Raw genomic sequence first — 27831 nt, forward strand, 5'->3', positions numbered from 1 at the left:
GCAAAATTACAAGACAAGATAAATCGGTGCAAAACTCAAAACAAAAGTAGTTCTTTGTTATTATAAAAATGCGAATCCTCTTGGGAAACTTGAGCTTGACCTCGTAACGCGGAACGCTAGGAAACCGCTGCTACGGCGTATGTCAACAGATCCACAGGAATAGCCGAGGAATTCTGACATTTAATGTATCGTTCTTGGGGGTTCTAAAGAGCAATTTCACATGGGAGACGAAATGGATGCTTTAGAAGTGGAAGAGTCGAATTCGTTGCAGTTTATGGCGAAAACAGCCGACCCTGAGGCAGACCAAGCATTCAAAATGTATCGTAAAGAAGTCGAGGATCTAAGAGACAAGCAAAAAGTCGAGGTATGGTTTCTTAGCTTTTGTTTTATTTGGAAATGGGATAGCCTTCAATCGCACGCGAGAATGTAAGCCGTCGAAAATGAGCGGAACTCTTGAAAGATGTCTCGCTTCATCATAACACGCAAACAAATACAAGCAGATTACGATATAGTTTTTATAAGTGAAGTGACAAGCGTAACGTAAAAAAGTTACTCTGGTATATTACCATACGGGTTGAAAACAAGTAAAGTTTGCATTCAAATACTGCAAAACTAAACATTTGTAAACAGGTTTCGGTTTTTAGTGTACTTTAATGCACTCGTAGCTTGCAATGTCTTCTTATTAGCATCTAACGCGAAAACATTTTAGCGGAAATACTAGCCAAACGTTAGCTTACTTCACTAACCCCCACAGGTTCTTGTATAGCACTGTACCTTTTATTTGTGTTTATAACTGTAAGAGAAGTTTATAAGAGAAGTGTGCATTCGCATTGCAAGCAGAAAGCCGTTTTCTTTGAGACAGAGGGCTGTGTTGATGTATCACTTTTTGAAACATTTGCGTATTATAAACTTGAAAAGATCCAAGAATCACAGAAATGAAATCGATATATAATCCTTTTTTCAACAAATCTTCTTAGCGGGCTAATTTCCACGAAGAGATATCCCCTGCTAAAGTCCAATTCGCGAAGTTCTTCTCATATTGTAAAATGCGCTTGATGGATAAATGTCGCTTACGCTATGTTACTATGTTAACGGCAAATTGGGATAATGCGATAACGTGAGGGCCTTGTAAGTGTATGTTTTATTGACGATAGCGGTCTAATCGTGCGCTTTTATTGGGGTTGCGCAACTGATAAACTTGCGGGAACATGCGAAGCGGCTGTGAAGAGAAATTGAGACACAAAGTATCTATTACAGCACACGACTAATCGCCTGTCACGGGAATATCATGTGTTACACATGTTGTGTGACACAACCTCAACGTTACTTTACCTCTTATTTGGTCACGCCTCTAGGACCTTGCGCGTGGCGGCCGTTGTGCTGAATTTTCTAAAAAGAAAAAAGGAAATGAAATACTCCTTGGTCTCCTCTCTTTTGCTGGAAACACAACCTTTTACTACGCAGGCTACTAAGGGGTCTAAAGGGGCAGCGTCATGGTACGCTTTGCAATAGCTTTACACCGCAGACACAATGAATAGTCAAATTCTTATATTGACTTATAAGCCTTTGCTTCATGTAGGAAATGACCACAAACTTTCAATAAACATAGTTTTCAATAAAATATTGCATATCTTTTTAACAAGGATTGACAGCTTAAAGTTCAACTGTTTTTAGACAATTAAAAGCCTACAATAAACACTGACTCCAGACATGCGCAGTACCATGACGCTGCCCCTTTAATTAAAGAGCGTTGCAATGAAAGAATCGATGTGTCGTAACGCGCAGTGCCTCATGGATATCAACTATCCCGGTTATAGAATTAAGAACTATGCATTTTTTATTATTTTGAGACTGTTAAGTAGTTTAGCGGAAGTAAACTGATGTGATTGCCGAAACTTGTGGTTCCCAAGTCTTATAAAATTCATCTATACAAGCTGTAAATAACAATACGATTAATATGTGGAAAAATAATATACTGAAACTGAAAAGATGGGTCAATAGCAAAATGACAGTAAAAATATAAACTGTTTTCTTTTTCACCAGGTTAGCAGGCTGCAGTTGCAGATAGAAAGCCTATCAAAGCAAAAACAGCACTTTCAAGAACAGTTCAAGATTAGCAAGAATGAGAACAACAAATACCGCGAAGAGCTAAACAAAGCTCAACAGCAGCTAGAACTGCTCGCATCGTCACGAGAACAACACTCAAGCGGGACTACGGAGCTAATAGAACGACTCAAGAAGGAGAAGGGCATGCTGGAGAAAGAGGTCTGCGCTTTAAAAGACCTCCAGAAACTCCTGACTCAGCATCCAGGCACTGAGTCCAGCCACGAGGAACTGGTACGAGCGAGAGAGGAAATACAGGAATTGCGCAACAGTTACAGGGGCCTGGAGCGAGAGAATGAGCAGTTGAGGAAACAGGTTATGGAGCTGAATGAGCAGCTTTCTGAGGTATGAAGAGGAGAAAATTATCCATTTGAACATTCGCTCAGGCGCGTTCAAAGGATTGGCCGGGGGAGGGGGGGGTGTGCATAGTTATTACATGGAAAAAGCTTAGTATTAGAAGATTCCTTAATAAGAAGTGACCCACTTTTTGGCCGCCAAGGGGGGGGGGGGGGGGGGGGTTACGCGCATACAGTAGGTGTTTTATATGGAAAAAGCATATTATTAAAAGATTCCTTTTAAGAAGTGACCCAATTTTTGGCCGCCAATGGGGGGGGGGGGGGGGGGGTGCGCACCCCCTGTGTACGCGCCTGTGCGCTCGTTGACGCGGAAATACTAAAAAGTGTTTAAAGCATATGGCTCATTTCACCGTTTATTGTATATTATCAACAATCAATTTACAGCGCTAGCGTGTGGCCACACGCTTGGAAGTTTTGTAAAGTTAGCACATCAAAATGAACGAGAATGCGGGGAGTGTACCGTCTGATTAGCATGGCCTTCACTAGCCAATCAGCGAGGCAAAGAGAAGCTTGAGTGACGGAATTCTCCTACATCCTATGTCTATCTTACCCTAAGCGTTGAAATCCAAATTAACCTATTTCATCATTTATTCTAAGGCTGCAAATTCGAGTACAGAAGAGTCAAACAGCAAACTTACTGACGTTAGAAAGGAGCTGCAGGGCGCGAATAACAGAGTCAAAGAGTTAGAGTCAGTGATTGCAGACGGGGTGAACGAGCGCAACGACCTCAATTTCAAATTGAGTCAATCGGAGAGACAGTTGGAGAAGATGAAAGCGTCGCTACGGTGGATAGAGAAGGAAAACGCCAAGTTGCAAAAAAGGTTAACACTTGACTGCATGAACTATTTCTATTTTTTCTAAAATATTCGCCTCTTTTGCCCTGCATGCGCGAGCCCATTTGTATGCTCAGTAAAACTGTTTTGCAGTTGTGCGCATCAATTCGATTCTACACACGTACTGGCAGGTTTCTTCTTGGAAGTCCCCTACAATCTGCCAAATCAAATGTGTTTTATTTATCACTTGTACCGAATCAAAACCCTTGCTCCTAAAATTTATGACGTCATAATCAAAACAATATTCCAATAGATGACGTCATAAGATTCTCGATGCTTTTTACCATCATGCACCGGCAGCGCTTCCTATTTGCGTTATTTGATTGATTGATTAATCTGCTGATATTGCAATTGTTGGAAATGATTCAGATGGAAAGATCAAAATAATCCAAGAGACAACAAACGATAAGCCCATGGACGTAGATAAAGCGTACCCTGGTTCCAGAGCCTCGAACGTCTCTCTATTTAGTGGCCAGCGAGGTATGAGCTAGCCGCTGACCACTGGCCGCTGGCCACTAAATAGAGAGACGCTAGCCGCTGACCACTGGCCGCCGCTGGCCACTAAATAGAGAGACGTTCGAGGCTCTGGAACCAGGGTAGATAAAGCGCTAAGGCGTGTGTTTTCCGCGTAAACTCGTAGATTCTAACATCTTATTCTTTTTTCAAGGCACGAAGAAGACCAGCAGTCTATTTGGAATCTTTCGGTTCAGGATGAGTTTAAGAAGAAAGAGAAACAAGAAGTCGAGTCCGACTTGAAGTACAAAACGGCGAGAATTTCGACTTTAGAAAAAGAGGTGGCCGTGCTTCACCAAGCAAACGCCGAGCTCAAGAACAAAGCAGACCGATTCAAACACACTGAGGAGGAAAAGAATAAAGCAATCGAGCGGCTAAAAGAAGCGACTATTAGCGAAAAAGGAAAGCGAAACAATGAAATTACAGAGTTAAACATAAAACTCGAAAAACTTGAGAAGGAATTTAAGGAATTGCAAGAAGACCTTTACCACACACAAAAATCCCTGGCCGATTACCAAGTTGATTACAAACTCCTTCAAGACGCTAAGAAAAAGTTGGACACCGAATTCGAGGAACTTTCCAAGAACAATTCCGAGAGAGAGGCAGTTTTGCGTAGCTTGCAGCAAGAAAAGAACAAGAAGGATATTGATCTGATGACGCTCAAGGAGAAACTAAGGAAATCGAAAGCGGAGACGGAAGCGGCTAAAATGAGCTGTTCAACCCTCAGTGATCAGATGAATGAGTATACAAAAAGCGTGGCACAGAACGGCGAAGACATGCTAGGCATTCAACAGCAAATAGAAGAGTACCAATCCAGTTGCGAGCTACTGCGCCAAGATCTGGGCGCCAAGGAAACGACTATTGAACGACTGAATGATCAAATCAGCTTTATGCATTCTGATATTGAATCCCTCAATAGTGACTTGTCCTATACGAAGGCCATGTATAACAACAACCAAGAAGAAGTCAAGAGATTGGTGTTGAAATTGAAGTCAAGTGCGGATGAGATTGTTAGCTTGACGGGAATGCACAACGTTGTCAAGAAGGAAAAAGAAAGTCTTGAAACTCAGAACACTCTTGCTGATGAGAAAATTAGAAACTTGGAGTCAGAGGTCAAGAGGTGGCGAACAACTGCAGAGGAACTTGAAGCAAAATTAAGAAGCGCGGAGGAAGAAAAGAAAACGCCAAGAAAGGAGAAGACAAAAGTTGTTTTGACAACGACTGATGAAAACGTGCGAGAGCTGGTTAAGCTACGACAAGAATCGGAAAACTATGCTCGCGAAACAACATCTTTGAGAAAACTCCTCGAGCAAGAGTCAGCTGCGAAAAGATTTGAAGCTCAGTGTCGTAGAGAAGTGGAAGAGAAAGTTTCAGACCTTGAAAAGGAAATTGAAGAAGTGGCAAATGCGAAGAAAGTTCACGAAGAAGAGTTTCGCCAGGATCGAGACCTGATTTCTGGTCTCAATATGCAGTTGGAGAACTTGAAAAACAAGAACAAAATGCTCCATGAGCAACTAGAAGAAGTAAGTAACGAAGTCGTTCAAGGAAAAGAGGAGTTATTGAAGTTTGAAATGCTCGTAGTTGAGCAGAAGAAAACAGCAGAGATAACCAATGAAGCAATAACCCTCAGAGACAAGGAGAACGAGGAGCTAAGATACAATGTCAAATTCCTTCAGGTCGAGCTGATAGAAGCAAAGGAGGACACAGAGAAACTAAGGCACGAAATGGAGGGAATAAGCGAGGAGAATGAGACGCTTCGGAAGAAATTCGAAACCCAGAAAGAGAAGATAGAGGGGATGAGTAGAGAGTTGGTCGAGATGCAAGATTCCTCTCAGAAGGTGACTGCCAAAATGAATTCATTTGCAGCAAAGGCGCAGTCGTTTGAAAAGCAGCTTGAAGCAGCCGTTAAGGAAAAAGATCGCTACAAGAAAGAGCTAGACACGTCGCTCGAGAAAGTCCAAAGAAACAAAGAAGAAACTTTAATGGCGCAGAGCTTGGTACAAGAAAAAGGGAGGAAGTTGGCAAGCTATCGAAGCGAAATGGATGAAAAAGAAAATCAAATACGAAGCCTGTTAAACCGGATTGACTCTGTTGAAAAAGAAAATACGAAGCTGAAGAAAGAAAAGGTTGTGGTTCAGTTCCAACAAGGAGCGATGAAACATCAGCTGGCAGAAGCGGAGGAAAATAGTAAAAAGATGAAAGCCCAATTACATGAGATGGAGTTGGCCATTGCTGAGTTGCAGAAGGAAAAGGAAATGGTCGATGAAGAACAGGACAGGAAAGTGAAAGACGCCGAAAAAGACTTGGAAGAAGTAAAACTTGAGCGGAGAAAGCACCAAGAAGAACTCGAGACGCTAAAGGATAGAACATTGAAGGTTGAAAGGGAGCTTAGGGATTCGCAACAAGAAAACATCAAAATGAACATTGAAAACTCGAAACTCTCTAGAAAAGTCAGCAGCCTTGAATCATCCGTAGAAATATTTGAAAAGGATAAAAAGAACCTGAGGACAACTGTTATAGAAGCCACAAGCAAATTATCAAAAATGGGTACGGAATTGGAGAATGAGAAAAGAGAGAACGAAGCCTTTCGTGTCGAAGTGAAGGATTTAATGAAAAGGCTAACAGAGAGTAGAGAAGAGATTTTAAAACTCAATCAACAGGTCGTCGAGCAAACGGTCCTTGCCGATCGTAGAAAAACTGAGCTCACAAAGTTGGACGCTGAACTCCAACAACACAAAACACTGACGGCGTACAAGGATAAATATTTCAGTGAATTAAAGGGAAATTTGGCGAAGACAAAAGGAGAGAGTGAAAGATTACGCACCGAGCAGGAGACACTGAGAGAAGAGTTGTTGGCGTTGCAAAGAAACATCTCGGACTCGGAGATGAAGTATAAGGAAACTCTGCATGAACTTACAAAGACTCAAGAAGAATTAAGAGCAGCGTCTTCTAAAGCGGCAACTGGTTACGAGAACACAATTTCCGAAATCAAGAAAGAAAAAGACATGCTTTATGATGAGGTGAAACATTTGAAGGACATACGGGCACAACAACTCGAAGAGATTGAAGAATTGAAAAGACAGATAGAACACATGCGAGATGTACAAAACAACTATCAGAAGGAGCTAGAAGCCAAGGACGATTCGCTCCATTACCTTCAAGATTCCAAGAAAGAAATGATGCATGAGTTAGAAGACCTGAAAGAGATGTTGCACAAAAAGGAAAACGAATTAGCGGAGCAGGCTGAAAGGATAAGAGTATTTGAATCCAACAACTACGGAGATGCTAAAGAATTGTATGAAACATGCAATAAACTAGAAAACGAGATTGGAACTTTGAGGGAGTCAAGAGAAGTGCTAAGCAAGAAATACACTCAAAGCGTAGCTAAGGAAAAAGAGTTGACGCATCTTGTAGAGACTTTAAGATCGAACAAAAAACAGCTTGAATTACTGGTCGAGGAGATGAAGAATGAGTCTATGTTAGTGGAGGAGCAATTAAATGAAAGCCAGTCAGAGTTGGAAACAACAAGAGAGAGTTGTACTAGCATGAACTCAGATCTAGAGAGAACATGTGATGAGTTACAGATTGCACAAAACGAACTGAAGGAGCTTAGATGCCAGCTGGAGAAGAACGAAACTGATAAAGGTCAGCTAGAAGAGGAGCTGATCAAAACTAAAGATGCTTTACTTGAGAAGTATGATGCAATGTTGTCCCTTCAGAGGAGGGTACAAGAACTTCAATACAAGTGGGACCAGCACGTAGAGGAAATACAGGAGAAAAACACGAGCATCAAAACGCTGAACGATGAGAAAAACAACCTTACGATCGACATGGATGCTCTGAGAAACGAAGTGGAAACCTTGAGGAATTCTCTAGACTCGGAGCAAACGGATAAAGCAGAGATTGAAAACGAAAATTTCCAGCTGAAACGAAAAATAACAGAAGTTGAGGGCAGGTTACATGGAATACTGATGGAGAAGGAGAAATTGAAGGAGTCTATGCTTCATTACCAAAAGAGAATTCTGAAGTTTAAAGACGATGTTCAGAATTATAGCAAAGAGTACACAAGTCCCAGGGGAAAGAAAGGTGATCCAAATACCCTGATTGAAGATAAACAAGTTTAGCGACCAAGAAACAAACAACAATCAATAAGTCGTGTTTTTTTTAACATTTAATAGATCCACCAAGATCGACATGTTTTTTTTCAAACCTTCAGGAAAGATTGATACACAGTTGGCATTAGTTTTTCTAGGGAAAAGGCTGGTATAGAGAAAGTCAAAATAGACAAAACCTATGGCAGAACTGTGGACCCATCATGGACCAAATCTTAAGTCAACTGCTTTCCATCAGTGACAAACCTTCTGAGAGACCCAATCTGTCTTGTAATGCACTCTTGACTTTCTCAGGCTCATGTTCATGTGGACCATGCCTTTTTTTATTCCAAAATAGTATTCAAAGAACTGATAAAGCACAAATGATATGTGCCATCAGTTGCTTATATAGGTAGACTTTCTCAAAGTCCGTTGGTCAGCTTTTTAGAAATTGTCTTTTGCTGTACGACTTTGTGTGCGTCCGATTTTTTTACTGATTATATGGGAAAATAACCATAAGATCGCACTATGAGGGAAAATCAAAGAGGGCGACTTGGGGTAAGTATTATCTAGGCTGAGCATGGAGCTTTTTTCATTATTGTTATAGATTTGTTGTTTTCATCCTTGGAAGAAAAATTATGTAAAGAAGAACAAAGTTTTATATTTCATGCAAAAAGCCATTGGATTATTCAATAGCTTGCAGAATTAGCTGATAAAAAAATAGATGCTTTCTTACAAAAAAAAAAAAAAACAGTGTCAGAAAGAGACTCTTTAAAAGATTGAAAACTAATGGTCAAGATTGTTTGACTGATTCTTTAGAATTTAGCTTCCTTCTCTTCTCATGGTGGATTATTTAGGATTGTAGACCCCCGAAACCAGGATATAGCAGCTTTCCTCTTACTGACACAGAAGGTTTTAAGTGTTAAACATCAGTTGTACATCTGCATATCTTTATATACTAGAGTGACATTTATATCTTTATAAACACCCTCTCGCTAAAGTGTGAATACAAATTGTCATGACCAAAATGAAACCAAATAAAAACATACTTATTCTTTACAACAGCAGTCATTTATATTCGTTTTTGTGAAAGCTGAAACATGTTAGGGCATTGATGGGGGAGCATTTAGAAGAACGTCTCCTCCCCAAAAATAAAAGGAAATATAGAGCCATTGTGTGCTAGAAAGAGATGCATTAGGGAGCGGTCATTAATTACTGGGGGGGGGGGGGGGGGTCGGTATTTTTGCAAAACCGTTGGTTAAAAAATTTTGGGCCCAAAATTCGTGACCCTCCCCCCTAACCGGAGGCCCAAAAATTTGCAACCCCCACCACCACCACAACCTCACTTTTTCATATCAGATAATTATATGTCTTTATTAAAACCATAGAGACTTGATATACTGAATGTGACTAAATAATAACCTTTACTAAAATATAGATCATCTAGCATGGCAGTTTTGACCTATTTAATTTAAGTATAAATCCTTACTTTCGCTTATTTAAGGGTGCCACAAAAACAATTGACAAACACCTGTGTTACTAGAAAACAACTATGTGGACGACAATGTTAACAAAGATATTGAGTCTAGGTTTTCGTAACATTTTATTGTTAAACTGATTGTACAGCTTTGTCTGTCCACTATGAGAGGGTTTCTCAAAATTTGTAATATAAAGACAAGATTGGTGCCTGAACAATATGGGACTAGATACAATAGTAGATAACATTGTGAACTGAAAAAAATGTACATATATTAAAACCAGACTTTAATTCGGTGCCCAAAAAAGTGACCCCCCCCCTTTAATGACAGCCCAAAATCATGTGACCCCCCCTAAATCGGCGCCCAAAAACATAGCCCCCTACATATTTGCCAGCCCCCCCCCCAGTAATTAATGACCACTCCCTTAGAAGAAAATAAACCGCCTCAAATCTGCTCAATATCCTGATGAAAACCTTAGTTAGGAAATATTTATATATTTTACAGGTAATCAAATTTAACACCAGAGAAGCAGACAAGGAGACAAAAGCTCACTATTGAACATAAGCAGCGGAGCAGTGGGGCGGTAGCGGGCTAGGGGGATCAAATAGGTAATATATAGGGAAGAAGGTGAAGGAAAAGGAGTCAATGTCGCTATTTTCAAAAAAAAAGTTTTAATAATTTTTAGGGTTTTAAAAGGTCAGTTTTTTTCAGGGGGACGTCAATAACAAGTTCAAAATTTCGCTTTCACTGAGAATCTCAATATGAACGCCATATATCTTTTTTAAAAAAAACTTAAAAAATAAGCTCTAAACACTTACCTCCCGTATTTGTCCGCCATTTCTCTCATAAAATGCAGCGATTCACACCCCAGCTCTACAACGACAGCACCCACTCATGAGTGATGTGATCCTTGCGAGAGTGATCACTCGCAAAGAGTTCTGGGAGCTTTCAGAAATCACCAATAGATGGGTGCCCTGTGGCTGAGAAGAGTCTGGGTAATTTCAATATGGCGCGCTACAGTTCGGATTCAGACGACGATCGAAGACGAAAAAGGAGCTCAAAAAGCTCCAAAAAGCGCGATAGACGAAGTCGCAGCCGTAGTAGGGAAAGAAGAAGACGGTCTAAATCGCGTGATCGGGATTCTCGATCGCGAACGTCAAGTAGGCGAAGAAGCCGAAGTAGTGAGAGACGACACAGAAAAGATGATAGATCTCGGGAGAGCAGCTATGACAGTAGACGGTCCGGGTAAGACAAACGGATAGTCACAGTCATCTTGATCATTTATCTTGAAATCCATGATCCTTTCTAGCAGCTCCTTCTAATATGAAACTTATACTATTTTTGTCCACATGTCGATGATCTAAACAACAGTAGGAGTAAAAGAGGTAAGAGTCAATGCTTTCATAAGTATATAATTTTATTTTTATTTATGTTTTACCACACAGCCCGGCTTGTGCAATCGATAGAATCGATAATCGATATTAATCGATTTCAATCGATAAATTAGTTAATTGTATCGGTAATCGATAGCAATCGATAGAAAAAAATTGTGAGGAGGATCAATAATTATCGATTTTTCGATTACCCCTGATCGATTGATATCGATTTATCGATGAAATTGGAAAGAATAAAAGACGAGTACGAGAGATTTACATTTAACAAACACTTTTTAATCCCAATGTGCAAACAAAACGCGAAAACTAAGGAACCAATGCCAACTAGTTGTGGCCACAGTAGTTATTGCCACAGCTGTCCAGAATAATGTTTATGGATGCTACGCAGTTAACTGGTAGTAGTAAAATCATTGCTGCAGTCAGACCGTAAAAACCAACAGTTTATATCCAGTGTACATAGTGTATACTCTTTCACTTCTTCTTACAAATTATTGCTGCAGTCTGGGGAGATTTAGCAAATCATAGATTCTGTGCCATAGGCACAGTGACTGAAGCAATACGTATACACTTTTTTAAATAAGAACATCTAAGAATCGACTTCCAGCCTGGGCAAAAATGGGCATTTTTTTACAGTAAATGTATAAGAATGTTCTTACGTTTTGGGAAAATTTGAGCCTCAGCGCTCTTATAAAAAGGTGCTTACCAAAAAAAAAAAGAATGTATTACAATAATATAGGTTTATAATACGTGGGCAATTCTTTTGTGGGTAAACACTATTTTTTATTCTTGCTTGCACAGATCGATAGGTACCAATAAAATTAACCTTAACCTTAATTGGAGGAATTTTGTGAGTATTGATTAATATCGATCATGCGATACAATAGATATCAATTAATCAACTATTATCGATTTATTTCGATTTATCAATTGGTTTTTCAATATCAATTTTTATTGATTGCATACTCCGGGCACACAGTGGTAGTGAAACGGGGAATTGTTTTTTTTTCTATGGAGGGGAGGGGAGGTGTAGGTCTACTGGATGGACACTTCAAAAATGTATAAACCTCACCACAAGGGCTGGTCTTGCATGTTTAACAAACATATGGCAAACAAAGGGTTAGGGTCACCAACTTGGTGCACTACTCTTGGTTTTTATGTTGGGTTATGGATAAAAAACCTTGTTGGTCACCTTTTATAAAATCAAATATTATTCAGATTATCTAATCAAATATTATGTGAACACTAGATAGAAGAAGCAGATCAAGAAGCTATAGCAGTGATGGCGAGAGGAGAGATAAAAGGTTGGCATCTGCTAATCACTGTAGTAGATATGTTTAAAAAGAACATTTTATTGAGCTTTGAGAGATAGGGAAATCAGCACAAGGTTGAAATGGTATGTTATACCCCTCAGGGAAAACTGTGAGTTCTTTTGCCAGACATTTCAAGCCTTTTAAGATTCCTTAGCAGCTAGCAATGAGAGAACCATCAATAAACCCCTCTTCTGTAGTTACCATGTAATGCATTGTTTAGTTCTGTGTATTTGTAGAGCACAAATTAGTATCGGGAGACATGATACAATGTTATACACATTTAAGTGACTTTATTTGTCAGTGTGAAGATAGGGACTTGTTCATGTAGCGTAAGCACTGTCCCTGGAGATGGTACTAGGGCACTTTTATTTCTCTCATATTGGCAGACACCATGTTTTTGTATTAAATTCTGACTCCAATAGGAAGACAGCTTTCCCCTGCTAGCTACATATGACTGTACAGGACCCGAAACGATCCCAGGACCCGAAATGATCCCCAAAAGTCCCCCAACTGATCCCGGGACCCGAAACAATCCACAGGAGTCCCCGAAATGAACCCCAAGGAATTGCAGTAATGGACAAACAAAAGGAATGTGGAAGGATTGGCTTTCAGTTTTAAAAACATATGAAACATTTTAGCGTCATTTCTGTTACTATCCAGAAATTTGCATTAACTAAAACCATAGTATAAAGATTTTTATATACGACTGCGCTGGAAATACAGCTTCCAACAGCTTGGTTGAGTCAGCAATTGGGGTCAAATAACAATTCCCGTGATGGTAATTTGAAGAACCAGGGGTGAATAAATCATTTATACATAACAATCCATAAAAGAAAGTCTCCACAGATAATAAATAACTCTGCTTCCCTGTAGGAAAATGTTTGTTTGTGTTCGGTGAATGAAAGACCTATCATAAAGAGAGATAGAGAGATCATGCAGGGGTGTACGCACGACTACATGAGGAAATTCAAAACGCACATAATATGCTTTCAACAAAAGCCACATCTCTTAATATTTTGCAACGGTAGTAAAAGGGTTGTTCGAGTGCATTACTCAGTGTGCTTTTGTCATTCCATCTTCTCGGCCAAACCGGCTGTCGGTAAATATTGGCTCGTGTGAACATGGATTTCGTGGTGAAATACACGTTTGGTTGTCATATCAATATATATGTTTAGGGGTGATGTTAACCGGAAACGAGATTTATAGTGTCTGAGTCGTGTTAGAACAGCAAATGTTTCGAAGGTCAAAAGTTTGGTTGTTCTGAGCAAGGCTGTGCTTGGCTGTGCTATGTTTATGTTGTACTCCTTTCAGTAGCAATTAAAAGTTGTGTATTTGTTTTGGACTCTGTTTATGGGTTTACCGCCGGGGCAATGTAATAAATAAAAGTATTGTATTGGAATTTAAGTTTATTTAAGTCATGTTATTTAGAAATAAATTCGCTGTCAACCCTTAAGTATGCTTTAAGAATTGGAAGTGCTTTCTTCTGCTTTCCTTATGTCCATCACCGCAATTCTGTGGGGTTGATTTCGGGGACTCCTCGGTATCGTTTCGGGTCCCGGGATCAGTTGGGGTACTTTTGGGGATCATTTCGGGTCCTGGGATCATTTCGGGTCCTGTACATGACCCTGCGTCAGTGGATCCATTGTGTATTTGTATTTTAATTGTCTTTTTTTTTTATTTCCAGGGACAAGGATGATTCAGGGGTGAGTATGTTTTTTTTCTAATGTGGCATATGCATAATACAATTCTCTTATGGTAAAGAGTTTTTTATGTCAAGATACAGAACTGACAGCTTGGAAATGCAAATCTATAGTCATGACCTATGACATGTGCATTGTTAACAAAGCATTTTCTTGTTCCAATATGCTAGAGCTTCTTATAAAATACTGCTGCTGTATATGCTGTGTTTCTTTCCAGAGCTCTAAGGATAAAGCTAAACAAAGGATGAAAGATGCTCTGAGAAAAGCAGGTTTGCTTCTCCTCTTTGTTTTGTTTGTTTGCCATTTATATGCATGGATATGTGATAATACTACATTCATAGTAATGGTATAGCTTTTACCATAGTACTGTGTAGCTTTTATTGTGTGATGCATACTTAGCCAATACTAACTACTTATTATGGGAGGCACCCCCTGTGTACACGCCTGCTTGTTAGTGTAACACTGTAAGCTTTCTATTTGATTTTCACATAAGCACATCAATACTTTTATATATGTAATTGTATTTAAACTTACAGAAACCAAAGATGAGGAACTACAGAGTGAGAGGGAAAAGAAGAAATTAGGTAAAGAAATTTAGAAGTTTTTTGATTTGTAATCTGTTAATGTTCCTATACATAATTTATCAAATAATGCAGTTAGACAGTAGTGCAAGGCACTCACTGTGACTCTCTCCATTCTTAAAGGAAAAGAGATAGTTCCTGATGCAGATGCAATAGCAAGAATTGAAAGCAGTGGGTTTGTGCAAGAAAGCTTTTCATCCAATGACAGTAAGGATAAGAAGGTGAGACCAATTAGTTTCTTCCCATGTCATCTTGCTTGTGTAGGCCATCTTGTTTCTTCCCCATGTCATCTTATTTGTGTAGGCCATCTTGTTTCTTCCCCATGTCAACTTGCTTGTACAGCCTTACTGCCAGAGCTCAACCTTTTGCTGTTGTTACATTTGCCTTTCTGAATACCACCCATACTAAAAAGAACTTTCTATTATAAAACAAGCTCAAATTAAGGTGTTTTGTGGTAATTATCCCCATTAAGAAATGTTAAAGGAAATTCCCTATACAAAACAGCCTGAAAGAAACCTCACCAATCTGGGCATGTTTTTTTTGTGCGTAGCATAGTGAAAAACCCCTCAGTGTTTCACTTGCACAGTATGTTATTTATTGTTCGTAAGCATTTTTGAATCGGTGAGACCATAGTTAGTAGAGGAGACTAGAGAAGGAACGCGGAAGGAACATTAAAGGCCAAACTGTTTGTTTGTTTTTTTTGCCCTGTAACGTGGTTGTGTAAGTGCAGTACAAGAGAATATGGTAAACGAAGAATCGTTGTTCTCAGGATAATTACACACTTCGATTATTTCGAAACTCCACAGTAGTATTGACGTACAAATGCTTTTGTGCTTACCTTGTTAGCTCACTGAGATTGTTGATAGAGCTCTACTCTCTGAAATCTTAAGAGCACATGTACAAAACATACATGGCTGTATAAAACTAAATTTCTAGGGCTGTACAGGTCAAGATGTAATGACAATATAACATGCAAGTGTTAAGTAAAGATTAAAAGGAACTGAATACAGCAAATGTTTCAAATAAATTGATAAGCGGTTTTTGTCGGCATGAATGTATTCTTGCAGGGGCGGATCTAGCTTATTGCCAAGGGGGGGGGGTTGACCCAAATTTTCGTCATTAATTTATCTTAGTAACAATCTCGGAATGCAAAGATACAATGAAAACAGCGCCCAAGGGGGGGGGGTTAAAACCCCTAACCCCCCCCCTCCCGTAGATCTGCTACTGTCTGGTACTGTGCTCCTAGTTTGTGCAGGGTCGTGATCACGTGAGACAGGGTTGTTCAACATCAGAGAGCACTTATTGTGCTTTTATTGACTTTCTCTTGGAAAGACAAGGGATGTATCCGCTAACTCCGTATCCCTAGATCTGCTAGCTCTTTCCACCATTGAGACGCACAATTTACTTCCACTCCCCATCAACTGTGCCCTGCATCCAAATAAAATAATCTTGGACTGTTTCGCTAGAATTTAGGTAGCAAGACGATAGATCAAGGCCACGAACTCGCCATGTTCGGCGGAATGCTTGGCGATACCCTGGTTGTCCCTCTATCCGATACCAAGCTGTCAACTAAACCACTGATAATGCAACCACTCGACACTGAGGGGCTATTTGGACCACTCGTGAGTATACTTGTTGGTCAATGTTTACTTTTAAGCTATCAAAATAGTTTTTTTTTGGAAGTCAGAAATCATTTACTGGAGTCTCAATTCTTGAAATTTTATTTTTTTAGTTACAAGAGGATGAAGAATCAAAGATGGAGAGATGGGTGAAGAAGTTAGCGGCCATGAGAAACAAGGTGCTGGCTTCTTCCTAATTGACTTCACGTTAGTTTGTAAATATTTTCTACAATAAAAAAAAATATTTCGCCTAGTTAATTAGTGCTTATTTTTAACCCATATCATCGGAAACGTAATTCCGTTGAAGCTGTCGAGACCTGGGGAAGGACAAAATTTTAAAGCAATTTTAAAAGAGATGTTCGAAGTTCTACACGAAGTCTAAATTCCAAGGACGCGCGCGCTGTATGTATATGCTATTATCATGCGTCATTAATTTGTTTATGACGTCAGATGATTAAAGAAATTGTTATATATATATATATATATATATATATATATATATATATATATATATATATATATATATATATATATATATATATATATATATATATATATATATATATATATATATAGTGTTGGTTTGAGAAAAATACAAACTACATAGGTTTCCCTACAGGTCTGTTTCGTGGTTGCCCACTCATCAGGGGAAAATCCACGAAACAGACCTGTAGGGAAACCTATGTAGTTTGTATTTTTCTCAAACCAACACTATACACCGCTCTACTTTCGAGTATTGAGCACTTTCTATGAAAACCTTCAACCATCATTTATATATATATATATATATATATATAACAATTTCTTTAATCATATATATAGCATAAGACAATCACTGCACAGGACCAAAAACACTATCGCTTTGATCTACTGCTCCGGATCGATTGACCCTGACTGTTCTTTATCTAAAGGGACTCCCGGGTTAAAGATCCAGCCAGATGCTAGAACAGGAAGTGGAGACGTGTGAGTTTGAGCGCGGAGATTTGAAAGTGAGACGCAAAAAGGAGTGGGGAAAAAGAAACCGTTCCTTTCTTTCGCCACTTTGTTTTTCCTTGCACCGATTTTCACATGCGAAGCATCTTGGGCCTCCCCTTTCTTCTTTGTCTCTACTTTTCCCGCAGTGCTAAACCCACGGTAACCAAAAAAACGAATCAAGATACAAATACTGATGAACAAATAATATAGGGATGATCTAACTTTATTTCAAACCATCACATGCGTCGTTGACAATGTTATACCTTGCAACACACCCAAACATGTGGCAACAATACGACAAACGAGTAGCAAGCAGATGCCGATTTCGGGAGGCAAACTCGAACTAGCTTTTTTTTTTGTATTCCACGAACCTTCTCGGCATCCGCCTGGCATGTTTGTGCAAGTTATATCTAAAAAAGACTAGTATAACATCTTTTGGCGTAGCTAACTTTATTTTTCTTTCAAATATAGCAGCCTCTCAATATCTATAACTACTCTTATTGCGTATAGAGCAAACGATGGCTCGCAAAGTATCAAACACTAGGCAATAAATATCTACCCTTATAAATATCTAAATCATAAAACTTACTTACTGTCGTTCTTAACATGCTACGAGCGCTAGCGTTTCCACTTATACAAAGTTTTAACAAATTAGCATTCGAGTAACACAATTTTGATTTGGATGAACTTTGTACTGACGTTCATGTTAATCTGATTGTAAGTGTCTCGCAGGCCACGCTAGCGAGCGTCGCATAGTAAACGTGATACAAGTTGTTTTCTCCCCTCTTTTCCTAAAGTCTGATGACAGATTTCTCTTCTGAATGGCTCTAAAACATGTAACAATCCATATATGCGACTGAACAATATCTCTATAGCCTTGTTTAAAAAAATAATATTTATATATATCTTTAATATGCCATGCATAATTATAAATAAAAAGTGTGTTTAAAAAAGCGTGGATTCCTTTTGTTATCCACCGAAAAATGTTGATCTAAGAAATGTTAACAGTTGTGCTTGCAGAAGATATCTTGTATATAGGCGTAGAGCACGAATAAGACGTACATGAAAACAAACGAGAGGCCAAGTCTCTTGTTGAGCTTGAACTTGAAAGCAGCCATCAGAAAGAGGGCAATTACGAGAAACAGAAGGAGGAGGAATCCAAATTTGACGTGTGGGGAAATAACAATTTCACCAGTCTCCAGCATTATCTAAAACAAAAGTAAATAAAACATGATCTAAGCAGTAAATTATATACGTGATACACTGCATGAATTGGTGAAAATAAAAAGATATATTTTAACGAGAAAAGGCCAAATATCATGATTTATTTTTTGCTGGCATGAAGCACTATAACCTGTTTCAAGAGCTGACGCCTCACCTCTTCAGCGGGAGTCAGCATCCTTATGGGTTCCATTTTGTCAATCAGAATTCTGATAACGAATGGGAGGCCGAGACCAAGATTGATATCAAAGACGTTGGAGCCAATAGCATTTGAGACAGCCATATCACCAAACCCATCACGAGCAACAATAATTGAGCTCAGCGCATCCTGAAACAAAATTAAGTTGCAGTTGAGGTAGTTCAAGCTGTGGAGTTAGTTTGACAGTAAAAACACACTCCGACAGGCACGGAACACCTGAAAGCATATATAGTCGAAATATGAGGGAAGCAGATGTCAAAAGGCGATAACTTTTTCCGGGTTGCGATTTACCAACTCGATTTCGATTCATGATTTGTTTTTAAGCTAGGAGAAGTAGGTGACAATGCAAATTGATTTAATATCTATGACCTTATCACCATTTGACTGTGGTATGTACTTACGGGTACGCTAGTACCAATAGCGATAATCACAAGTCCCATTGTGAACTTATCCACGTTGAGAATGCACCCTGATCGCCCAACTACGGTCACCAAACCGAAGCTCAGGATTGCGATCCACACGATAGACATTGTGAATGAAGCAAGGAACCACTTGCGATTGTGAGGCTTGGAACAATCCGGGATGGTCCACGTGTAAAGACAGACGAAGGGGAAACTCAGCACAAAAAGAACCCAGCCCATGACGTACTTCGTAGACGACCAGCAAGTGCGTTCTTCTGTCGGGTACTCGGGTGTTTCAATGCTGACCGGAGGAAGACACGGACAGACTTTCATAGTTGATCCAACTTCATCTTCTTTGTAACCGCCGTCATCTGTGCTCCCCACGCCTGACTGCGGCCTTGAACCATCCCCTGGAGGTTGTTCCTTGTCTGTAGGGTCCACTTGCACAATACTTGGTGTGGGCGGAATGTGATGACCATGCATCATCTCCGACAGGCGTCGCAACTCCTTTTTAACAGCTCCCTGTGCAATGGACTTGATCCGGATGTGATCATGACCATGGAGAGCAGCTAGACTCCTTCGGTGTGTCTGATCGAAATCATCACTTTTATATGGACGTAGTATTGGAAATGAGACGGAAAGTCGAGGCATATGATGGTGTTGGCTGCGTCCCAGTGACAGATTTATCTGATTCAGGCATACGGCGTCAGGAAGGAGGGAAACAAATTGAAGCAAACAAACGAATTCTATTTTCATTTTATTTTAGAATGCCTAAATTACCTATAAATGCTCAAATCTTTCAGATTGTTTTTATTCCTTATCTTTTTTCACTTTTTTCCTCAAAGTTAGCTCTGCAAGATTCTACTCTTCTAACCTCCTATGCAAATATGACTCATATCACTACTTGCGGTTTACTTAGCCTCCTTCCTTTACCAGCTGCAAACGCCGCCCGCACAACTGTCCTCTCATTTACCTCGACTTTGCCTGACTAAGTACAATTTCAATATCTAAAAAACGGAATGGTCAGTTAGAATGGACAGAAGTAATCCTCAAATGAATAAGCAAAGGTAAACTTGCATCTATTTAAGAACGTCTTTTTTAGTACTGTGATGTGATGAATTATATACGAGCTCACTCTGATAAATTTCCAGCGACAAACTGCATTATTGCCGATATCTATCAGCATCCATTCAATCTATGAAGCTTTCAACTTTTTAGTTGAATTCATATGGATAAATGCTTTAGGCTAAGGAAATACTTGGCGAGAGCTCACAGAATACAAGTATACTTGTATCTCTAGCGTTGATTATGATGAACGGGTTTATGCAACAGTTACTTACAAAAGATCTTGACATCATTCCTTTGTGCGCATGCTCAAAGTGCCTCGTGTTGTGATGCGAGGCATCATGTATACTGGAACTCCTCTTTTGGTTAGTTGGCGAAGTTGCTTCGTCTTGCGACTAATGGAAAAGAACACCATCACACATTTATCGTGTACAGTCGATCAGGGTTATAGTGCGACACGCGGTGCTGAAGTGACTAAGACAAAGTTTGCCAGTTAGATTGCGAAAAACAGACTGACAAGTGTTCTGATAAGCACTGGAGCATTTTTTGTCACGCTAGTTGAAACGCTGATCTGTCAATCAGATAGCAAGTTCTCGAATCTTTTTAAGCCCCGTCCACAGGTATCCGAATTTGTGAAAACGCAATTTTTTCTACGAATCCAGCTCTCGTCCACACGTATCCAGTGTAATTTCCGGCCGTATCCGGAAATCTTTGAAAACTCTCTCCAGATTGGAATTATTTTTAACCGATACAAATACGTATACACGTGGACGTTCGTATCCGGAAAAAATGAATACGCTTACGTTATTCTGTTTCATACGGCCGGAAATTAAGCCGGATTCGTAAAAAATTTTTTGCGTTTTCACAAATTTCCGGATACGTGTGTACGGCTGAAAACGATTCGGATACGCTGCGTGTGGACACGGAAATTTTCGCATCCGCAAAAAAATCCGGACACGTGTGGACACAGCCTTACGCCTACTTCACAAAACTTCTAAGGTGTTCGCGGTAGCGCGCGTCGCACTGGAAGGCTGTCAGTAGGAGGCAAGAAAACCGCTAGTTTAATTGATTTTGGATTCTCATTTTAAATGGGAATGGATGTAAGGGGAAGATCTTACGCTTTCCTGGTTGATTGGAGGAAGTTTTCCCGCCGGAGTACCATGCTGACCCTGAAGAACTGTCACAGCTGGCTCATTAACCAAGGAGTCTGCGTCACTGACGCCAAGGTTCGTGACTTCTGTTGGCTGTCCCTGCGGACTCACTTGGCCTCCTTTTGGCCTAGATAAAGAGGACGAGCAACTCATGACTGGAATACATCGATGCACGTAGATTACATAAAATTAATGGCATGAATTATGCTTTTAATGCAACGATTTTAAATAGGTTAATACAATTGATTTATACTTCTCACACCACTGTTTTTATGTAGACATTTAAGCAGATGATTTAGCATTTATTTAGCAACAACATGGTAGTAATGTATAAATTTGTTACTGTAGCAACATTTAGTTTAACATATACATAGATCTCAAACAGAAACCTTACAATCTGGCGCATTCAGAAGTATTCGTTGTAAGACTTGATTTCGACCAATCTTCTGAGTAACTCAAGGATTTACTGTAGTTTAAAGAAACGGGGATGATTTGTGTTAGCAAAGTGGAAATAACACACAAGATCGAATCATAAACTAAATGATTATCGAGGTTGTCTTTAAATTAATCTTTCAATTGATGTTTAGCATATATCTTTAGTGATGACTTTGTTAACTGGTTTACCTCATTCAAATATTGTTTAGGTCACAAATGCAAAACTCCAAATACATGATATTCTATCAATCCCTACCCAACTTCTGCTAGCAAATCCATTAGCTTGGGGTTGAACTTCATGACGACAATGTAAGCAATGTACAGTATAAGAAGAACAGCAGCTTCATACATCTCAAACTTCCCATCCCAAGAAAATATGATAAAAAAAGCTATAGACAGGCTGTAAGCAACTGAGTCTCGTAGCAGGGGCCGCCAATCTAACTGGAGAACCTATAAAAAAGGAAACTTTTTTAAGTAAAACCCAACAGAAAACTACAATAACGTTTATATGATGTACTCACTTGTCCAGAAAAAGCAGCTGTCAAAGCTATGATAACCAACAAGTTAAAGATTGCACTTCTGTAAAAAAGAAAAACAAATTTAAAAAGAAGGTTAAAGTAATTTGGAAAACGTAGTAGAAAGAGAAAATATCCACTCAAGAAAATACACTCAGTGCATTCAATCTGGGAAGTTTCTGTGTATATGTTTTCGATTTCGGCCCAACAAATCATCTTCAAATCTTTGACGACACTCAGCCCATCAAACTGGTGCATGTATATCTGCCTCAATCCATGGATGGATCAAGTCACTATATTGCGGTGACATACCCTACTATCGTGCCAACCCCGACATCACTATCTACAGTGACTCCCGCTATAGACGTAAACAACTCTGGTGCTGATGATCCTGCCGCCATGAATGTTGCTCCTGCCACATCTTCAGACAAGTCAAGCTTCTCAGAGATTGCCTCCAGTGATGGGACAAAAAAGTCATCACAAACGATTGCCAAAGCTAAACGAAAGAAACGAAAAAAGTCGACAATAAGAAAATAGTCCCCAAAGCCAAGTTGTCCCGTTTCAGCCATGGGACCCTTGCTTACCTATAAAAATGACAAGGATTGCAAATATATACAGAACCAGCCAGACATATGCAGAACTTGGAGCAGTCCATGTTTCTCTTGCTGAATAATTCCTTTTATGTTGTATTTCAAAGTCACATTTTTCCCATTCCATAGATAGAAGATGGCGAGAGTGGTAAGTGCTTGAACCTGTGTAAAGAAAGAAGAAAATATTTTACTGCCTCAAAGGTCTGCAGCTTTTTAATAAGGCCCTATCAGCCAAACCAAATGCTTTTAAATTAAAACAAAAATGAAGTTTTATCATGTGCAGACATACTTTGCAAAACTTGCAAACTACTTGTGACTACATGCCTGCACAAACAGGCATGTAGTCACAAGAACCCATGACCTGAGTTGTCTTTGCTGTTTTGTGTCCATGCGCGTTTTGTTGATGAGGGTGAATTCTACTGTCCTTTTTGTTGTTGTTTTAGTCTTTCATTGCCATAACGCCCTGAGACGCCTGTAAAATATAGGCCCAACTTCAAAACGTTGAAAATGCAAACTAAACATCACCAGACCCGGATACTCATAGATTCATCCAAGGCATAGACGACCTTCAAAAGCGCATCCAAGCAATGTAATAGAATTGGCTCTTTTGTCAAAATATCAACCTTGATTTCTGACCAATTCGTAAACAAATGCTTAAACTTAGAAACATTTCTTACCAAAAAAGACACAAAATTCCGAACTACAAATAGAGACAAGCAAACACAGATCAAGTCACCAATAGATACCTTTATTGCGCTCCGTCAGGTCCCATTTTACAGCAATCAGTCACAATAATCAATGCTAGAACCTCCATTAGAGGCGAGTCACCATTGTTAGCCTATTTTGCATGCCTGCACTGCATCATGGGAGTCTTGGAAACATCTTGACAGACAGGCGGGCAATCTCCTTCCCCAGAATCATAACAGTTTTTTTATAAGTCTCTTTGCCCCGATGCCAAACAAAACATTTCCAGGTCCAAGGAACCCAGAATAAGCCTGAAAACAATTTTTGAATAAGGTTGGGTAGCAAAGATGGCCCACATTGGAGAGTATGAGGCCATTCACCAGAAAATTCCTTTCTCACTTGGTGAAGCCCAGACAAGGAATTATCCCATTGAATCAACCTCAGCGTGCAAACATCCATGAGCACAGCATTAATTATGCCCAAAAAGACTTCATGATGTCCTAAGGCACTCTCCATATGTGAAAAAGCTGTATTTTTTAAGCAAATTACAAGCAAAACTGTTGTAAGCAACAGGCTGTAGCAGTGCCGTCGCTAGAAAGAAAAGGCACCGCAGTGCATTGTTGGAAATTTCAAGGCATACCGTCTTGGGTCAGCGGTAGCTTAGCTTAACTGGTAGTGTTGGACTTTAAATAGGGGAGAGGTTTCGTTTTCAGTCTGTTTTTCTTACAATGTTGCTCAAAAGTACCCAGGAGTGAAAGGGTTGATTTGAAATAGTTGCTATCACATGGGTTGGATGCATATCTTCAATACTATTTATATCTTTGCATATAATATTGGCTTGCTGGTACTTTTCACGGCCGGTACAGGCCTGTTGAGGGGTGAACTCTATCTCCTGAGCTTTGATTACTTTATAGGCAATAAAAAGATTGTAGATTAAAAAATATATATTTGGCACTTTCATAACTCCATGACACTTTCATAACTCCAGATGTCAGGCACTAATCCTGTGATAATTTCCTTATCAATATTATCCACAATTTCTAAAGTGATTATCATTTGAATGCCCAATTAGCCTTTCATTCCTTGTGATAATGTAAGTGGTTACTTAAATAGCTTTTTTGTGTGGTGATGGATATATGAGAAATAAAACTTATGCTGTCAAGAAAAAAAAACGTTGAAGTGTAAAAAACAAAATACAAGTGAAATTCAGTCCTATTAAATAAATAATATGTAAAAAGTTGTTATCAGTTCCCTATTAAATCCCTGGTTTTCAATTAACTACGATTACGTTGCAGCCCATAGAAAAGAACTGTACCAGGTCCCCTACGTTAGAATTTACACTTTTTTTCTCACTTCTCACGTTCTAAGGCGTGTTTGATGTTTTCATTGCTGCACTAGCGTAAAGGTATTAGCACGTTTGTTTGTCTGGTGAGTTATTTGCGGCTTAGTCTTGGATCGTCGAGAAAACAAAAAGATAAGCCCTTCTCCCCCGAAAAACAAATAAGACACTCAGCAACTGAACGAGTTTAGGAAACAACATTCTAACAGAGCATAAATGCCTATGCGTAAAACCAACAAGAATCAAACACATTTATTCCATAACTTTAAACAATTTATAAGGTTCTCGATTCACAAATCATTCTGTAATCTTTACGGCTCTTTGAGAAAATGCGCCTAAACTTTTAAATGGTTTTCATTAACAATGATAGCCTCTACAGATTTAGGAAAGTGATCATAATGCGACCTTTTTGTTGATTTAGTTATGTTTTCATGTAAGCAAAAATGAGAGTACCATAGAGACGAACCATTTTAGCATATGTAAAAATAATCACTTTATAAAGGATAATAAAAAGATTTATCTTCAAAGTAATTATCGCGGTATTTTTTCAAAACGAAAAGAGAAAAGTAATGTCCATTTTTCTAAACCATACCAGTTGATCTACTTTTTCTTGAGTTATTTTGTAAGCTATTTTCTAGCTCACACAATAAAAGAAATAATTCTAATTTTTCAAAAGGAATGACATGTTACTAGCGCAACAGACTACATAAAAGTATAGCCTCGAGCAAGCAGTTGTGGTCGTTGAAAGCCTTCCTAATACCTGAAGCATAGAATATCCTTGTAGATCTATCTAGTAGCTATAAAAAGTCGATTATTTATATCGTGATACAAGAAGAGTCTATATGGTGGCCAGTTTGCAAACCAGTTTCAAGCAATTTTTTGATAAAAGCACGACACAGTTATTCACACTTGGGTAGTATTGTGATGTTAAATATTTTGACAACATCCCCGTTGTGATATTTTCCTAAACAACATTTCATTAGCAATCTAACATCTTTAGTGTTAAGGCACCCGACATTTTCTCATTTAGATGATCTTAATATTTGATGAAATTCGACGAGGGAACAACGGAAACTAGGCGTTTTATAAAATTGAAGTGAAGTGCGTATCTGTGCATCGGGAAGCCGGTTTAATGACGGTAAATGATATCGGAAACGTAATTTTACCAAGAAGATCTATTGCGCATAAAAAATCCGATGGACGTTTTAGTATAATACCTTCGGGAATAATTAGTGCGTTGTCCGCAACCGACTTGAATACCAAACCGCATCCCAGAAACAATATGATGGCTGCTATGCGAACACTCCATCGCAATGTATTTCGCCGAGGAAATCTTGCAAACTTTCTGCTTCCAAGATAACCCATCTTCAAGCTGTAGATAAATTTAAAAGAGTGGTTAATATAGCTGCATCAAAGCATAGCGCACCCAAACTCAATAAATACGCCGGCAGATTTGTTATCCGTTTAAATAAGCAAAGAAAATCGCTTTATTTTGGAGATGCAAAGTTATATATATTTCACGTGGGCTTTTCGCAAAACTGCAAAGCTAAATATATTTCGCGATAATTTTTTTTTACTCTGGATAAATGTACTTATAGCTGGATAACGATTGCCTTAGGTGCTGTATTTACGTTACCTTTGACTTTGGAGTTTGAATTTGTCCTTTTTGACATAGAGCTCAGTTGAGAGCTAACATTTTCAAGCACTAACTACACAATCTTGTAAGAAAAAAAACTCGTTCATCGCTTGGCGAACTAAACCTGCTCAATGAATATGCATCTCGTATTTCCAAAATATAGGATATTTGCGAAAAAAATAACTCGAAAGCATATTTCCCTAGCGAATCAAAAGTAATCACAAAGACTTAATCTCCTTACTTAAAGATGTATAGCTTCTTGTTACAGTTTTGCTCTAATCGCACAAAATCTTAAAACGATGACGATACAAAAAAACTCGCAAAAAAAAAAAAAAAAATTCTGCCCGACTTTTTTGTGCGGAATTATTGTGTTTGACAGGCAATGACACTCCGATAATTGGAAGAAGCTATAATCATAACAAAATGACCACTGCACAAACGTAAATTTGAATGAACAATTAACTATGCGTACAATACTCAGTGAATCACCGTCGGTACACACAAGAAAAAGACCTCGTCGAAAGCTCATGCAAAACAAACATCTGATAAACATAAGCATGCGAGCATCTTTTCGTATGGAAGCCCTGTAAAAACTTCAACTCCTGGAACTCCCTTTAACCCTCGCTTACCTTTCAAATTGTACGGGGATAATAAATAGACATTTCGTCGGCTTTCTGTGGAGATTGAATTAAGAAAACTGCTGATGCAAAACACTCTCTCAGCCGGCGGTTGCACCAAGTGATTCTGGCTCTCGCCATTCAAAGTACATGGCGCGTCATAGTTACGTCACGGTTACCACGGAAACTACCTTGCTTCCCCTCAAGAGCGCGCGCTTTACCTGTATTTTCTTTCCTTTTCCTTTTATTTTATTAATATTCACTGACAGATTGTGACTAATTAATTTAGTGGCGCAGCAACACTGTATGGAGATAATTACTATTTTAAAGGAAAACCCAAAGGGGGTGCATGATTTGCTGGTTCCGATTAGCTTACCTTGCAGCGTGCCCCGATAGGCCAGCAAGAGACGAAAATCTTATACTTAAAGCCCGGCGCACATGGGGTCGAGCAAAACTTCACGCATACAATTTGCTTACTGCCTCATGATGCCAAAAACTCACCGTGTGCGGACGATAATCGAACGAACTCATCACGTTTCGCGATAAAACTAAGGCAAAATTCTCACCTGCTTGAACTGTGAGTTTTTGGTCTCGCGAGGCAGTTAGTAAATTGCACGCGTGAAGTCTAATCTAACCACATACGAAAAATCAACAAAATGTTTGCTAACGTTGACAGAAATGAAAAAAAATGCTAGCATTCCCTACACTAGATCCGATAAGAAGTATTCGGTCCTTAATTATTCTTTTAACACAGCTCCTGTAATTTCACTTTTAAAGAATATATCTTAAATTATTTTATATATTTTTTTTAATTATAAGAAATCTAAAAACCAAATATATGGGTGTTGCTTCTTGGGTTTTCTAATAATATCAAAGAGATATTCAGTGTTTGCATAAAAATACACTAAGTGAGAATCTTGTTCTTTCTTTTTCACAACTACAGCGCCACAACTTTAGAGTAAGTACGCAGCTGCTTTGTCTCCTATTATCTTTGTTCTACAAAGGAGTTCTTTTGTCTCTAGTCT

The 27831-nt window shown here is 39.0% G+C and overlaps 3 protein-coding genes and 1 long non-coding RNA gene across 7 annotated transcripts in view; 2 read left to right on the plus strand and 2 right to left on the minus strand.

The window, feature by feature from the left end:
• Positions 1 to 10305, minus strand: part of LOC116614252 — an 18611-nt gene extending 8306 nt beyond the window's left edge. Inside the window, exons 1-2 of the long non-coding RNA XR_004294438.2 lie at positions 10193 to 10305; positions 1333 to 1389 (exon numbers count right to left, since the gene is read on the minus strand). This is a non-coding gene — a long non-coding RNA (uncharacterized LOC116614252). The remainder of the gene's footprint in view (positions 1 to 1332; positions 1390 to 10192) is intronic.
• On the plus strand, positions 70 to 8955 carry LOC116614250 (putative uncharacterized protein MYH16). Its single transcript, XM_032375039.2, has 4 exons — positions 70 to 364; positions 2044 to 2448; positions 3057 to 3280; positions 3960 to 8955. Exons 1-4 carry the CDS (start codon positions 221 to 223, stop codon positions 7927 to 7929), a joined length of 4743 nt encoding a protein of 1580 aa, XP_032230930.2. The 5' UTR covers positions 70 to 220; the 3' UTR covers positions 7930 to 8955.
• Positions 10306 to 10333: 28 nt separating the features above from the next.
• LOC5506604 (probable splicing factor, arginine/serine-rich 7) lies at positions 10334 to 16231 on the plus strand. Its single transcript, XM_032375048.2, has 9 exons — positions 10334 to 10619; positions 10746 to 10759; positions 12015 to 12069; positions 13763 to 13781; positions 13996 to 14047; positions 14315 to 14362; positions 14483 to 14580; positions 15826 to 15981; positions 16092 to 16231. The coding sequence occupies exons 1-9, from the start codon at positions 10381 to 10383 to the stop codon at positions 16173 to 16175; spliced, it is 765 nt and encodes a 254-aa protein (XP_032230939.1). The 5' UTR covers positions 10334 to 10380; the 3' UTR covers positions 16176 to 16231.
• A 1155-nt stretch (positions 16232 to 17386) lies between these two features.
• LOC5506627 (sodium/potassium/calcium exchanger 1) lies at positions 17387 to 26975 on the minus strand. 4 transcript variants are annotated; one of them, XM_032375043.2, is made up of 12 exons: positions 26819 to 26975; positions 25771 to 25925; positions 22525 to 22692; positions 22253 to 22436; positions 21947 to 22004; positions 21682 to 21875; positions 21385 to 21456; positions 20958 to 21117; positions 20115 to 20234; positions 18775 to 19362; positions 18332 to 18502; positions 17387 to 18161 (listed from the first exon to the last, which is right to left on the minus strand). In XM_032375043.2, exons 2-12 carry the CDS (start codon positions 25916 to 25918, stop codon positions 17955 to 17957), a joined length of 2070 nt encoding a protein of 689 aa, XP_032230934.2. In that variant the 5' UTR covers positions 25919 to 25925; positions 26819 to 26975; the 3' UTR covers positions 17387 to 17954. The 4 variants fall into 4 exon arrangements, with proteins under 4 accessions (XP_032230934.2, XP_032230931.2, XP_032230932.2 ...); XM_032375040.2 differs by having other exon boundaries at positions 18775 to 19461; XM_032375041.2 differs by lacking the exon at positions 26819 to 26975 and adding an exon at positions 26190 to 26334 and having other exon boundaries at positions 18775 to 19461.
• Between the last annotated feature and the right edge of the window lie 856 nt (positions 26976 to 27831).

This window comes from Nematostella vectensis, chromosome 9 (assembly GCF_932526225.1).
Source record: "Nematostella vectensis chromosome 9, jaNemVect1.1, whole genome shotgun sequence".
Lineage (NCBI taxonomy): Eukaryota > Metazoa > Cnidaria > Anthozoa > Actiniaria > Edwardsiidae > Nematostella > Nematostella vectensis.

Coding starts and splice junctions, on each gene's coding strand:
- LOC116614250 (XM_032375039.2), top strand. CDS start 221: ATGGGAGACGAAATGGATGCTTTAGAAGTGGAAGAGTCGAATTCGTTG. Junction 365..2,043: donor GAGACAAGCAAAAAGTCGAG/GTATGGTTTCTT, acceptor CTTTTTCACCAG/GTTAGCAGGCTGCAGTTGCA. Junction 2,449..3,056: donor TGAATGAGCAGCTTTCTGAG/GTATGAAGAGGA, acceptor ATTTATTCTAAG/GCTGCAAATTCGAGTACAGA.
- LOC5506604 (XM_032375048.2), top strand. CDS start 10,381: ATGGCGCGCTACAGTTCGGATTCAGACGACGATCGAAGACGAAAAAGG. Junction 14,048..14,314: donor AGATGCTCTGAGAAAAGCAG/GTTTGCTTCTCC, acceptor TTAAACTTACAG/AAACCAAAGATGAGGAACTA. Junction 14,581..15,825: donor ATGACAGTAAGGATAAGAAG/GTGAGACCAATT, acceptor CTGTTTCGCTAG/AATTTAGGTAGCAAGACGAT.
- LOC5506627 (XM_032375040.2), bottom strand. CDS start 25,918: ATGGGTTATCTTGGAAGCAGAAAGTTTGCAAGATTTCCTCGGCGAAAT. Junction 22,693..25,770: donor CGCACTAATTATTCCCGAAG/GTATTATACTAA, acceptor TTCTTTACACAG/GTTCAAGCACTTACCACTCT. Junction 21,118..21,384: donor ACTTCTGAATGCGCCAGATT/GTAAGGTTTCTG, acceptor CTCTTTATCTAG/GCCAAAAGGAGGCCAAGTGA.